The sequence below is a fragment of the Podarcis gaigeae genome (assembly GCF_964106915.1).
Source record: "Podarcis gaigeae genome assembly, chromosome: 4".
Taxonomy (NCBI): domain Eukaryota; kingdom Metazoa; phylum Chordata; class Lepidosauria; order Squamata; family Lacertidae; genus Podarcis; species Podarcis gaigeae.
The window spans coordinates 81,589,449-81,604,564 of NC_139677.1; the positions used below are offsets into that span (position 1 = coordinate 81,589,449).

Sequence of the window (15,116 nt, forward strand, 5' to 3'; positions counted from 1 at the left end):
CCCTTAGTGTATCATAATTAATTTTTGGTACTGGCTGCCACAAGATGTTGCACCGTCCACCAGCTTAAGCAGCTTTAAAGGTGGATTATACATTTGTTTACCCATTAATTGCTATTAGTAAAGATGGCTTAGCAGAATATTAATGTTTGAGGCAGTGTGCCACTAAGCACCAGTTGCTGGATGGCAGCAAAGGGGCAGCATTACTGGCATCATGCCCTGCTTGTGACCCTATCACAAGCATTTCTAGTTATATATTATGTCAGACTGGATTAGATGGGCTACTGGCCTGACAGCGAGCAGGGCTCTTCAAATGTACCAAGCAAGCAGCAAAAGAAGCAAACATACACTGCCAAAGCCCTTATTCATACTACATCAGAATCAATGTTGTTTCTGTATTTCCATATAAAAACAAAAAAAGGTATCCAAGTTAATGAACCTAAACTCCATCGCATGTTTAAAACATATGCTCAAATACACAAGCAACAAATACTATGACTCATTAGATTTGGAACGCTTCACGTTTTTCGTCCTAGGGTTTTGTTTCATGACCGTTGTTTGACAGTAACCCTTTAAGAACCTTTCAATGAATCAAGCACTTTGCTGAGGAAATAATGTACTTCTGGCAATATACTATAGCTATTATCTTTCAAAAACTCCCCATCTTTTTCAAAGATAGCCAAGCAGGTTAATACGACACGAGTTCTGAAGAAAAGGAATGGTGTTTGGGTGTGTTTGTTAACGCCAGAACTGTGAATAATGGAGCCCAAATACAATGTAGATCTGAGTTGTGATTCAAAGGCATGTATCATGCACATTGCCCTCAAGAGGAATTCCACTCAAGGATCACTTCCCACAAATAGCTCTTTAGTACCCCAGGTTTGAAGAGCGGCTTTGGTGTTTGGTACCAGAGCAGTTTAGCTACTTTGCAGTGCAAACACACTATTTGCCATGACCTTTCTCCTGCAACAACCCCCTTGAAGTGCATTTTTAACTACAGGGAGTATTTCCCCCCCCCCTTTAGTTTGCCATACTTGTGTGAGGGTCTTCAAACAATTATAATCTAACCGACCTTGATGGGTCACACAGATGTGCATACAAATGCCTCTCAAGTGCATTCAGAAATACAGCATTTCCGGAATAAGCTTTCTACTTTTAGCCTGACAAAAGTGAAGATCTTTACACAAGCAATACTGAATGAGGAAATACTTTTAGTAACTACAAAACACAGCAATTTAGGAAACACACACTGATGCCTTCAATCTGCTGTAGATTTGTGGAAAACTGGTTCAGTCCGTTGTATGAAATCAATAGTACGTCTAGAGACTGGTTAAAAAATGGATTTTGTTTCTTTCAGTAAGCCTGATCACATTAAATGTTTGCTTTCAATTCTGCATCTCTCCCCTGCCTCCACTCTAGTGGTTTGGGTTTTTGTTCCGGTTTGAAGATAAGCAACTTCCTGCTCAAACCAACAGGGGCTGCCACATTCAAGGGATGTTAACCGGGGCACCACTAGCCCCTGGTTCACAGGTGTTCAGTGCAGAAATAAACCGAACCTGTTATGCCTTCATTCATTTGTCAGAAAACTTTAATATACCACATCCTATACAATAAAATTCTGGATGGTGTTAACAAATGACAAGGCAAAAAAAAGACTAACCACATGGTGACAGCAGAATACAATGTGGAAAAATCACCATGTAACCACAGTTCTCTTCCTTTAACTGTCAAATACCAGTTTTACTAACGTGATGAAGCTGTTTAAAGCACAATGTACTAAGAGGCCCTATCTTAATACGAAGCCTTGTGCTGCCAAATGCAAATTAAAGGAAATGAGAAAAATACAACAAAACCCTGTTTCTACACACACACACACACACACACACACACACACACACACAGTTACGTTCCGTAAGTTTTGCCCTTTGTAGAAATGCTTCTTTTAAAAAAACCACACCACCAATACAAATGGCTAACCTGACCCAACAACCTAGGACCCCCCCCCCCCAAAAAAAACCCCAAGCCACACTGCAATCAACTGAACTCAATCCACCAAGCTCCAAAGGGTTGGGAGAAACTCAGATCAGATTTATGGGGTGAATGGAAAAAAAAGAGGGAAGAGAACTTTCACTGTACAGTCAAAAGTCCTTAGGGTGAAAAAACGAATGCACTGAATACCTTAGTCTTCATGGGAATTCTTACTGTGAATTCTAGTTTGTGGATTGGGATGGAGGACGTTCCTCTGATAGGGAATGACAGCTCTCTCTGGTGATGACAGGTGGGGTCCTAGAAAGTCTTTTGCCTCCTATCTGGTGGGAGGGCCACCCCACTCAACAGGCCAACCCAGTCAGTGGTTGGGAATGACTGTGTCTGGCTTGCTCTCCTCGGAGGCTTGCCAGTGTGGTGTAGTGGTTAAGAGCAGTGGACTCGTAATCTGGTGAACCAGGTTCGCGTCCCCGCTCCTCCACATGCAGCTGCTGGGTGACCTAGTCACACTTCTTTGCAGTCTCTCAGCCCCACTCACCTCACAGAGTGTTTGTTGCGGGGGAGGAAGGGAAAGGAGAGCGTTAGCTGCTTTGTGACTCCTTAGGGTAGTGATAAAGTGGGATATCAAATCAACAACTCCTCCTCCTCCTCCTCCTCCTCTTCTTCTTCTTCTTCTTCTTCTTCTTCTTCTTCTTCTTCTTCTTCTTCTTCTTCTTCTTCTTCTTCTTCTTCTTCTTCTTCCTGGCTTGTTTGCTGGCCTTCTTTTTGCCTTAAATCTGAGAATCTTCTTTTAGCATGTCTGAACTGCCTCTCATTCCCCTTTGTTTCCTCTTGCCCCCTAGCAACGTGGGGGTTTCAGTGCAAGATACCTTCCTCCCCATGCCTTTTTGTCAGTGCAGACTTTCCCCTTTGGGTTCTTTGTTTTCTCTCCCCTTTCCTTTAGATTTTTTGCTGTAAAGGAAAAGAGGTGACCCATTTGGAGGCAAAAGACTTTCTAGGACCCTGCTTGTTATCACTAGAGGGGGGTGTCATACCCTAAGAGAGTAATGTCCTCCAGCAAACTGTATTACCTATAGGAATAGAGTATTACACTGAAAGCCCAATGTGAATGCAGCATCAAAACCAGTTTGCAATAAGCAGCACAACTGCCATGTATACATTATGTTCTGAACACTTCAAGAAGCCTAAATTGCAGCAAAGCTATGTACAATGCAAAGTTACAATAATTCAACTGTAGTTCCCTAATTTTTGTCCACTGGAAAAACAAAAACATAGATCTCATTTGCTGGCCTTACCCCACTTCCTTTTTGTGAAATAGGCATCAGCACTAGGATCATTGAAGTGTCTGCTCATCATAGTCTCTCCTCCAGCGTGGAAGTCATAGGCAAACACAAGAGCTTTTCAAAAAAAGTCCGAGGTGAGAATTAGCTATGCAATTGAGGGAAGTCTTCCAATACGATTGGCTAACATCTTAAAAATAAGAAACTTACAATGTTCTCCAAATGCTTTAGTGGTGAATACTTCTCGCAATGTGACAATGTTTGAGTGTTGGATTTTTTTCCACATGTCAACCAGCACCATGCACTTTGTGTTAACAAGACGAAAACCTGAGAAAGAAAATCTTTCACATTTCAAAGATTTTTGGCTATTTTAATGTCGCTTTCACATTTATTCTAAAGTACTAGAGTGCTAGCAAAAGACACAACCCAAGAAACACACATCTGATCATAGCCTGCTTTATGGATTATTAGCCATACCCAATTCCATTCCATTATTTAAAAGGAGCAATTTGATTTTAAATCCAGTTTGAGGTTTAGCGACAAAGAAACATAAATGTTTTGAGGCTTAAGTACTGGTAGAATTGAATTTTAAAATATGAGAACTTGTAATTTCCCTCACCATGTATCCTCCGAAGGCAATATGGCAGATCATCTTTGCTATTTACAGCTTTGTAGCATGATGTTATATACCCAAAGTTGCTTGTTTTCTGTATCCGATTGGGTGGTGGCAGTGGCTCCAAAGGGAAAAGGCTGTGGTAGCTGTCAACTTCTGTTGGGACAGCTAAACCAGTTTACGGAAATACATTAGACACTACTTAAAATTATGAAGAAAAGAGTTATTATAGACAAAGCAATTCAATGACAAGACACACACACACACACACACACACATTTAGAAGACTGTAACAAAGCTCTGACAACAAACTTTGATGCAAATCCTATACAACTTTTACCACAACACGCAGGTTTGCTTTGGAAAATTCAGAAATCTGCAATACTGAAGAAAAGCGCGTTCAGTATTTGCACTAAGATCCTGATTCACATATTTTATAGATGGGGTAGGAAATAGTGTTCTTGGTGCCAGTTGGTCATAATGGGAGAAGAGTAGGACAAGAATCAAAAATCTAAAACCTGAGTGTGTAAACCCTAAGGGTAAATTCTACTAGAAGATACTTATGGGAGTTTTAATTTTACATTACCAGTTTAAGGCAAGCTTTTATTCCTGCCTTGTTGAAGACATTGTACACTTTGATGCACTGAATGGGAAAATCTGAGACCTGACAGAGCCTTATGCACAGAGACATTGTTAAATTTGTCTTGGGAGCACCCTGATGAGATTCAGTATAGCAGTTCACATCTAAATCAAGTGCAGTAACTGGCACTCATTAAGAACTGAAGTCGTTTTTATTCAGACAGGCCACCCCAAAGGATTGATCCCAGCCATGTCTGCAGTAGACCTAGTTTTGTGTTGTTATTATGATGTGATTTTGCAAAACTTTTTGTTATATATCAGTTTGAATTTCAAATATGATGCATTTTGTTTCTGAAGAAGAAAAACAAATAAACAAAAGACAGAAGAGATCCACTGAAGCACGAGAGATTTTGTACAATACTTATTTTCACAGACTGTGTTATCCATGTAACAAACATTTCCTCAGGGTTGCATTATACAAATTATTTAAAGAAATAAATAAATAAAGTTTGGATTGTGCACTACTGAATTGAAAAGGAGCTTGAAAGAACCTAATACAGAGACTCCACTGGATTATAGTCAATCCTGCATTCAGGATGGCTTTGCTTTAATATGCAAATTTATTATTCATATATCTAACTGTGGTAGCAAACACAGCAAGCAAAAGACCGGCTTAAAAATGCAATTTAAATTCAGGATCTTTAGTTACTTACCAGGCATATCTGCTTGATCTATCTGAGCCATTGTAATTAAGTGTCTGTTGATCAGCTCCTATAGGAATACATTTTGGCAGTCTTACCAATAAGGACATGAAATTCTAGTTTGCTGTTTCTTATATGCTGCTTCGGTTAATCACAAAACCATAGAAACAGACCTGAAAAAGGACTTGGACTATCAGAACCCCCTTATAGAAGCAGAATCCCTAACTAAAGCTACCCTTGTCTAAGGACATGGCTGGAAGCAACCTTTAAGAGACCCTATAGCCACTCAGTCAGTTCACCTACTGAACCCGCCTGAACCAGCCCCATCAAATAGTTTGTCAAACCTGATCTTCAGGTAACTCCACCACAGACCTCTGCATCCTGGGGAATCTGAACCAAGGTTCTGCTATTCTTTCATTGTAGAATGGTATTTCTAAAGCCTAGCCAAGACTGCAGTTCAAGTTTTATTTCTTGTCCTCCATATACATTGCCAGTCTCTATCCTTCTCAGGGCAACCACCATTTCATCTGAACACTAATGAAGCTACTCTCAATCTTCTCTGCTCAATGTCAGACATTAACAACTCCTATCTTCTATCACACTGCAATCAGGAGTGGCTTTGAATTCATGATAAACGATGAAGAATTGCATCCAGGAAAGTGAGTGTGCTGCTGGGGGAAGGACAGAACTCTGTTTATGAAATTTCTGTTCTGACCTTCCTCCCAAAGGAGCCCAGGCTGACCTGTCCTCCATCAGACTTCTAATGAGTAAAAAGCAGGCTAGTAAACTATGTACTGAACATGGTAATCCAAAGGTCTCAACAAATCAGAATACAGCACAGAGTACAGAAGTCGCTTTTTATATCCCTCGTGATTATTTTGCAATGACTTGTAGTGATGCTTAGGCAAACTTTGTTTTAAACTAAGGTTAAGGCCCTTTTCTGTATTGCTACTTGACTGACCCACATTTCTTTGGCAGCAATCTGTTTCTAGTAAAGAAGAGACTTGCATTTGTCCTTATTAAGTTTCTACTTTTTACTGAAAATGTTTCCATTTTACTGAGATGATTTTGAGTTCTAACTCAGTCTCGCCAGATGGAGTCTGATATGACAGAAAGTGCTTTAAATTTGCAGAGTGAGGTAGGGAAGACAAATTGCAATGCTGCAGGAAGAGCCCTAATGTTTCAAACATACTTGAACAAACATACTTGGCAGCCAACTCAAAAAAGCAGATATGGAAAAGGTAAAGAGGCAGTGGGTTAAGTTTCTTTAATAAGGCATTTTCCATGGCATGGATGGCTTTGAAAAAGTCACCTTGTAGCAAAGATACCATCAGCCCCAGCCAGCATGACCAAGAGACTGGGATGATAGGGGTTGTATTCCAACTGTATCTGAGAGGATACAGTAAACCAACCCTGTTTCAAATTGATTCATCATCTGTTCTGCCAATACTGTGTGTGCAGGAAAATCTTTAAAAAGTTAGGCCTGCTGCTAACAAGAATAATTTTTGCACAGACTTCTGCCATGGTGAGGTTGGCAAAGGTAAGATATAAGAGGTATTTTTACTCCCAAGCAAGTGTGCATAAGATTGCAGCCAAAGAGGACACATATCCCAAAAACCATCAATTCTGTTTTTATATACCTGTTTCACCTGCTTACTTAAATCTCATTAATTTTCCCAGAAACAAAGTTCTTTTTTTATGATACAGCATTGCAGATAACTTTAGGCAAGCAGAAGGTGGTAGAGAAATTTTGTGGTGGGAGGAAATCTGTTAGAATATTACTAGAAAGAACTTACCTGTCTGAGTTCATCTGCCATGAAGAAGGAAGGTGCATTTGCTTTTGGCTGCATGTAAGCAACATGAGGCGCAGTTGGAGGATAAATGTGGTAATTTGGGAACACCTATTGAAGATAAAATTTTGAACAGACAGTTTTTAGGATTTGAAAAGGTATGAGATCTTTTAAAAGCCCTCTGAAGTGGTTCCACAGAAGCCATATCAAAAAAAGGATGAGCATACTTATGGGTGCATACTTATGGTTGCGGCTGCAAAGTCATCAGCATCTGAATTAATTACTTTCAAAATCCAAACTTGAAATTCTGGGAGAAAAATAAGTTTGTATGGAAAGTGTGCAGGGTCAGCATAAGGAATATGAATCTGGTTAGGTAATAAGGGCTACATAAAATGCACACCCCAAGCCTGCACATGTCCTATAACCATCCTCAAAAGCCTTTCTCAGAGTGCCCCTGGCTTAGGGAGATAAGGCAGGTGGCAGCCTGGGAGCCTTTTCAGTGGTAGCACCACCCCATTCATGGAGAAGGTATGGTGCTGAAACTTATTGGTACCAAGCCCAGGCTTTAATCCTTCATTGAATTTTAGTTTAAACTGATACTTACTCAACTTTTTGTGTTGTATTTTTTGAATTATTTTTTTTAAAGCTGATGCTGTTATTGTTCATTAATTCTTTTAAGTGTCACTAGCCTAGATTCTCAGAGCTGAGCAGTGGGGTAACATAGATAGATAGATAGATAGATAGATAGATAGATAGACAGACAGACAGACAGACAGACTATAAAGAGTGGGTGGCGGAATAGGTTGTATTTATCTTATACTTAAGAAAGTATCTAACATTCCAATGAAAGCATCATGGTGGCAAACTACCCAAGTCATGCACAAAGTTTGCCAAACACTGCTGTTACCTGCGCTAAGGGTTCAAGATACAACAGATTCTGCCATGTCAGAGAGCATGTCTGGTTTTCTTAGGGGGCAATGGCCTTAAAATAAAAAGCCAACAAAGCTGCACATACAATCTCACATAGAGGGAATCTCTGATGCCACCTAGTCTAGGCTCTTAGATTTCTATGCTCATACATCAGCCGCCTGGGTAATTCTTCTGAGAACATGGAACTGCCTTCTTCAGAATCTGATCATTGGTCTTTCTGGTGTAGTAGTGCCTACTCCGGCAGGCAACAAGGTCTCAGCCAGAGATCTTGTAAGGAACAGAACCTAGAACACTGCGTATGCAAAAGCATGTGATTGACAGCAGACCTATGACTCTCCCCATGCTGCTCTTTAATCAGTTTATCATGAAAGGAAGGAGACTCATCAAGCCTCGGACTCATGTACTCCTCCACTACAAAGATGAAAGACTTTGGAAGCTTTCATTTCTGTTTCTGGATTTTTTCATATCATTCAAACTATGGTTTGTATGAAAAAAGCCAATTTCAAACCATAATTATTGACCAGTTTAGGGTTTGGAAAGAATGCTAAATGAAAGTTAATTGAAATAGGAAGCTTCCACTCTTACTTGCAGCCATACTTGTGGAGGAAAGGAAAGGACTTAAGTCCAAGGCTCATCTAGGTTCATTCCCATCTTGATAAACCATGGTTTATTCTGACCACCTCTCCCCATATGAACCGCCGTGGACCCTGAGATCATCATCCGAGCCCTTCTTTGTAGCATGCTCTCTCCAGGGGGGCTAATCCGATACTTTCATTACAAAGATTTAGGTGCCAGGCCAAAATATTCCTTTGCTTGACAGGCCTTTGGCTAATTAAATGGTCTATGGCCTCATGAACTATTGGGTGCAGGTTGTTTAGTTTGCTGGTATGTTATGTGTTTCTGTGTGTTTATACTGTAAAACTGGTTTTATTATTTGTTTGTTAATAAATAATATAATATTCTGAGATAAAGGGCAGTATATAAATTATTTCTCCAACTGTGTGCAAATAGGAAAGCTTTGCAAGACAGAAAAGGAAGCCACAGTGGCAGTCAACAGTTAACAGCCAAGATGCAAATCAAGCTTTGAAATGTGGTAATTACTATATGGAATACCAGCATTAATTTATGGATTATAACAAATACCTTCATAAATAAAACGGAATTCTCACCATTCCAGTTACAGGTGCTGGAGTTGTGTCAGTATAGAAATAGGTTGTGCCACCCACAGTTTCCTTCTGAATCACCTGGCCAGCAGCTGGTGGCTGGGAGACAGCATTAGTAACTGGCGTAGAGGCACTAGTAGGCACCATATAATTTGCTGGGTTTGGTGTATGACTTCTTCGTCTAGGAGCAGGAGACGTGTGAGGAGTAATTTTAGGGGAATGAAGGGGAGAAGATCCTGCTGACAATGACATTCCTTATGAAAATAAAAGGAAAAAAGAAGACTTGCAGTGAAAAGGCATTTGCAGCCATAACAGACTCCAAGGCTTGGGGTGGGGGGTATATTTCCTTGCAGATAAAAACAGACTTGGGACAGCTGGACAAGGTTTGTTTTTTTTAACTTCCCAGTTTACATGTAAGATTCAAATGAAATGGTTAGCCACAAAGATACCAACTTTTGCCCAAAGGGTGAGAAAAGCAACAGCAAATATTTGCAACATATTCAAGCTATTCAATTACAACTCCATCTAATTGTGCCACTTTGCTATGGCAGACAAAAAACGTCAGTTACTGCCACAGTACTCTTTAAACCAAGGATGGGGAACTTCCGATTGGTGGGCCAAGATTGGCTTGTCAGGCCAATTACTCCAAACCACATCCACCCACTGGACAGCTAATGGATGGGAGGACATGGTTTATTCCTCCTACATGGCCTATTCCCAAGCAAGGAACAGGATCACGCAGCCAAAGCAGCAGGATTTAATCCCTGCTCATCATTGATGAGCAGTGATAAAAGCCCTTTGTAAAAGCACTATTTGGAGTTACTTGCACTTTGTATTTAAGAAGAACCAGTGGCAGAAGAGTAAGGGAGAAGAGTCTGCTCTACTTCTCCACTGCAACCACCTGCCCGCTTGGCTTAAACCACCCTGATGTGAAAGGAGGGCAATTGTGCTTGGTCCAGGCATGCAAGAGAGCAACCTGCAGGGAGCTAAGCATGATCCCCTCCACCCAATGGTGCATTGGCTGATGTATTGAGGGGGGATCCTGCTTGGTCTGGGTACATGAGGTTTACCTGCAGGCAACTATCATGCCCCCTAACCTGCTCATTTTGACTGTGCATGTAGCAGACAGCAAGGCGCTGCTAAAGGAAAGGTTTTTCCTGCAAAAGGAAGGAAGAAGCCTTCACTTTCACAGCCTTGCCTGCTTTGAAATCCTGGGACTTCAAAGCACCAAATTCCCTGGTATCAGTTGACTGGCACCTGTCAAATTTGCCCTACAAGGAAGATCCTTATAAGAATCTGGCCCATGGAGCTAAAAACATTCCCCACGCCTTATTTAATCCAAACTAGAATCATCTGAAAGGAAAATACTGATGTCTGTGCCATATAATTTGTAACAATTTATATAGACACCTACACAGAATTAAAAAAACAAAACAAAAAAACACCACCAGGTTGCAATGATTACGCAAACTAACCATACTATACTAAGTGTCAAGACAAATTTATTAACTAGGTACTACTTATTCAGCACTGAAACAAAATATGATGTGCAATCTATTATTTATTTATTTATACATACATACATACATACATACATACATACATACATACTATAAAACTACAATGTTTCCTGTGACTATGATTATGGATGTTAAGTGTTTTTTCCAAACTTAAATAAAAACAAACTGTAGGATTCAAAGCACCATGTGTGCTATTCATAGAAGCTTCTCAGCCCCTTTCTTAAAGCAGTTTGAGGCATGAGGGGCTGCCCCAGAAAGGAGGGGGCACACAGGAAAAGCCATAGCTCACTGCTAAAGAAAAACCTTGGTATGAACAAGATCCAGGTTTAAGACCCATGACATTTCTGGGCAGAAAGGCTTTGGAAAAGTCCTAGGCATCATCCTGGAGAGAGACTGCCAGAGTTGACAGCACTGGTCTAGGCAGATAAATGGACTTCATTTAAAGCAGATTCATATTTTCAAGTTAACTACTTATGATAAAACTCTGAGGCTTAATTTTCCTCCTCAACCCTCAATTATTTCCCATCACGCAAGACAGGCTAAGGATGCTTCCCTAAGATGGGTCTGACAATAGACCTCTTTTTAAAATAAACGTCGCTGGTTGCCCCAAACTTGAAAGTGAAACTAGTTTTTGTCTGCACTAGAGAATAAGGCAGCTGCTTTGCAGCATGAAAAACGGAGATGCTATTTCCATGGTACATGGAGTTAAGAGCTGTGCTATCTAGAGAACTTGTTTGCATACTGCACATTGCAAATGTAAACCTGTTTAGCCACCTCCACCCACTTCCCCAAACCTGGGTACTGAAAACTCTGAGGTAGCTAAAGTTTCTGCAGTCATGTATGTGACCTACAGCCACGACCATATGGAAACAAATTATTTTATTTATTAGATTTACATACCACCCTTCGTCAAAAGATCTCAGGGTGGTTCACAAGATAACAAAGGGTGGAATTCAAAGTTGAGATATGGCCAGCATTCACATCTGTGCAAGCATCTCAGTTTGTCCGATGGAAACAATCTCCCCTCCCCTGAGAGTTTTTCCAACCAACCCGCCCCCCCCGCCATATATTTTTGGGGGGAAGGGGAGCAAGGGACAAGTTAAGAAAGTCATGTGCAAGCGCAAGTGATTGTGGGGGTCTTCCACTTACAGGGCTTGTTAAACGACTCCTTCCCAACGATATTATCTAACAAGATATAGCAGATGAAACTGACAAATTAGAAAATTAATGTACCTAGTACTACTTTGAAAGCAACTCTGCCCCCAAAGCCAGGTTATTCCATGTTAACAGGTGGTCCCATAACCTTAGATTCTTCTTGCTCACTTACTATTCTCTTCACATTATTGCTTTAACAATGTGCGATGTTTCACTTGTCAATCTTTTATAGAGAGCGGAGTCCTGCTTCCCGCACACTCGGTTCACTGCTCTTCTCCATCGTTTTTACTTAGAAGTTCCTTCCTTCCTTCCAACAGCCCTGAATGCATATAATCTAGTCCAGGGGTTGTCATCCTGGTCCCTACCGCCCACTAGTGGGTGTTTCAGGATTCTAGGTGGGCGGTAGGGGGTTCTACGGCACAAGCTGAATCCTCCTTCCATCGAGCACTGGTGGGCGGTAAGGAAATTTTACCATCAAGGAAGATGCACCAGTGGGCTGTTGGTATAAAAATGTTGACTACCCTGATCTAGTCTTTCTGGTTTATAGGCTTTAAACATGTTCACATATTATCTTTGCTGGGAACTATTCATAGGCTTTGGAGGTGAGGTGGGGAGTTGTCCTTTGCCTGGTAGGTCGGTGTTTTTATACCTCCAAGATAATCTTGTACTTCCATTTTTCAGATAAAATGTTAATGATAGTTCTAAATATTCTGAAAATGAATTTAGTTAAGAGAGACCCCTTAAATAACGGTTGCAAACAAAGATTACAAGCTCCTTCTAAAACCTGGTAATGCTAAGATGCCGCAGGAAACCTTGACGGCTGCAAGAATTACACTTAAGGTGCTGAAATGTGCAAAGTGCAGGTACAAAACTGATAGCAAACGCCTGAAGATGGCACGGCTGCTATGTAAGACTTTAAATAAATAGAGCTTAGGAAGAGTCGGTTCCTAGATGTAATAAGCTTCCCTAGTGCTACTGTGATTCATAAGCTAGTGCAAATAAATTACTCTAAGCTTACCTGGAGCTAGCCCAGCGTTTGCAGGACCTCCCATGGAAGGATGAGAGAACAAGGCTTGAGAGAAGGCAGATATATTTGACTGTGACATATTACTGAGTCGGGAGGTTGATCCTCCTTTAGGAATAAACTCGCTTGCCGCGGGATTTGGTGTCTGTTTAAAAAAAAATTAAAACAGAGTATGTGTTAAGTGTGAAAATAGATTTGTTTACTGAATAAATTAGTGGGTTTAAAGTTAAGAACGCAAACATTTTTAGTAGGTTATTAAAAACTAACAGACATAGTAGGCCAGGACCCAAAGAACTACAACTACCGGTAATTCCAAAAGTTGAATGGGGTTTTTAGAACTGTTCCCACCCCCCACCTGACAATTCTCAGCATACTGCATGGCAAACCTTTCAAAACCATATAGAGTTTGTAATAAGACACGGCTTTCTGTGGCCCAAAGAAAAGAGTTGTACATTCTATGAGCTAGGTACAGCTCCCTTGACTGGAGATATGCAGTTCCTTGAATCCCGGTCATAGGAAACCTACTTGAAATTCTGTTTCCATACAACTTCCTTCATAATCTACAAGTTTGCATTACACACTGCTCAGCTAAATTTTGAGGCAAGGAAACTGGGAATACTATGAGTTTATAAGTGGAATTAGAAGTATCAATTATGCTAACAATGGCCAGCTCTTAGAGCAATCAATTATGCTTAAGAGAACTAGATTGTAAGCAGCTCTCAGGAAAGCTTCCTATTTTAAGTTACAAAAACTACTTTATTGGCGAAGTCATTTTAATCTCTGTTCCACATGTTTATTTTTAAAGATGTTCATTTCCCTTTAATTCTAAGGATTTTCTACATTAGATACTTTTAAACAAGCTGAAGTTGTGTTTGGGAAATTTTAATTCAAAACCTGATGCTGTCAGAAAGCTTACTGGAGCAAATTACAATTTCTCAGTAGAACAATCCTTGCAAGGTTGTTGAGAAGTTAAACACTGTTCTGGGCAACTTGGACCAAAGGCAGAATACAAATAGAACAAGCAAACTAAATGTAGAGCATTATCACAACGGTGGGGAACCTTAAGCCCCCTAAGTGTACCTGCCAGGCCTCTCAATTTGGCCCACATCGACCTGTCCATCACCTGACATCATATTCAAAAAACACCAAATTATAACCAGACAGGAAGAATCCAGAGCACATTTAGATGGTGCTCCTGATTCTTCCTTTGCTTCTGCAGCTTCAATGCAAGGCATGGCTACAAAAGAAGAAAGGAAGTATCAGAAATGCATTTAGAACACACCTCTGATTCTTCCTTTGAAGTTGAATCACCTGAAGACACCAGGTGACTGACAGGTAGGCAGCCCAACCCATCCATCAAAGCAGCCCACAAAGAGTGTGGGAATTCTGGATCCAGCCCAATTCCCCTCTCCTATATTAGCATATAGCAAATAAGTGGCAAATTCTTCACTTGCATTTTTGACTTTGCCCTCATGTTTTTGGAGTTGAGGGATAAACTCTGCATTGATATTAATTAGTGCTATCATCCAATTAAAGATGTCTTGGTTGATCATACACCTATTAAATCAATTCAGTATTCAGAACATGTAGGTGCTGCCTTTCTGTTAAATATGACAAACAGGTCTGCTTACACAAGAGAAAAACCACAATAAATCCATCACAACAGGGCAAACTTGTTTAAGCCACCGGGAGAAACAGTTCCCTTAAGGCATGTAGATATAAAATCTGCATATATTTTCATGGTCATAAAGTAATTCTGAAGAAATCGCACGATTTTTAAATGATGCATACACATTTCATAGCAAGCATCATTTCAGAACAGGCACTTCCTCCTGTGAAAGCAGAAAGCGGCAGTGCCTCTTCTATCCAGTGCCTGGAATTAGTAAAGCAAAAGAAAGAATCACATGACAGATGCAGGCCAATAAACAGAAGTTCTAGGTTTAGGTGGTTCACCTGAGCAAAGAGACCTGTTCTGGATGGGCTGCACTCCCCCTAAAGGACTATGTTCCTGGTCTGTGTATACTCCTGGGTTCAGCTTTGTCTGTGGTAAAGAGTGCCTTCCGTCAGCGCCTAAGATGGCCTGGACAGAGTTATCTTTAAAAAACCTGCTGCCTGATAAATTTAGGGTATCCTTTGACCCTATCAACCAACTAAGCACCACACTTCCAACATTAAACTGTCAAAAAAGTTCGATGGGCCACTGGTTGTTCTACTGGGCTATGTAAAAGATACAATACTACCAGATGTCAGAGAAATGATAATAGATCTATTAATCACAGTACGGTTAGTCATTAGTTAGCTAACAAAAGCTTAGCATAATTAGAGGGGAAACAGTAAAATGACCAAGATATAGCTAAATTGAGCATTTTTATTCATTA

The 15,116-nt window shown here is 40.5% G+C and overlaps 1 protein-coding gene and 1 long non-coding RNA gene across 3 annotated transcripts in view; one reads left to right on the forward strand and one right to left on the reverse strand.

Moving 5' to 3' along the window:
* The window catches only part of PAN3 (poly(A) specific ribonuclease subunit PAN3), a 58,127-nt gene that overhangs the window by 11,914 nt on the left and 31,097 nt on the right, over positions 1-15,116 (reverse strand). For both annotated transcript variants that reach the window (XM_083736385.1, XM_083736386.1), the window contains 7 exons: positions 12,733-12,883; positions 9,046-9,293; positions 6,953-7,057; positions 5,169-5,226; positions 3,883-4,044; positions 3,474-3,590; positions 3,279-3,380 (listed from right to left, as the gene is read on the reverse strand). In XM_083736385.1, coding sequence (XP_083592511.1) covers positions 3,279-3,380; positions 3,474-3,590; positions 3,883-4,044; positions 5,169-5,226; positions 6,953-7,057; positions 9,046-9,293; positions 12,733-12,883 — 943 coding nt within the window. The remainder of the gene's footprint in view (positions 1-3,278; positions 3,381-3,473; positions 3,591-3,882; positions 4,045-5,168; positions 5,227-6,952; positions 7,058-9,045; positions 9,294-12,732; positions 12,884-15,116) is intronic.
* LOC310844010 lies at positions 2,685-4,981 on the forward strand. Its single transcript, XR_014563878.1, has 2 exons — positions 2,685-4,331; positions 4,400-4,981. It is a non-coding gene; the product is annotated as an uncharacterized lncRNA (long non-coding RNA).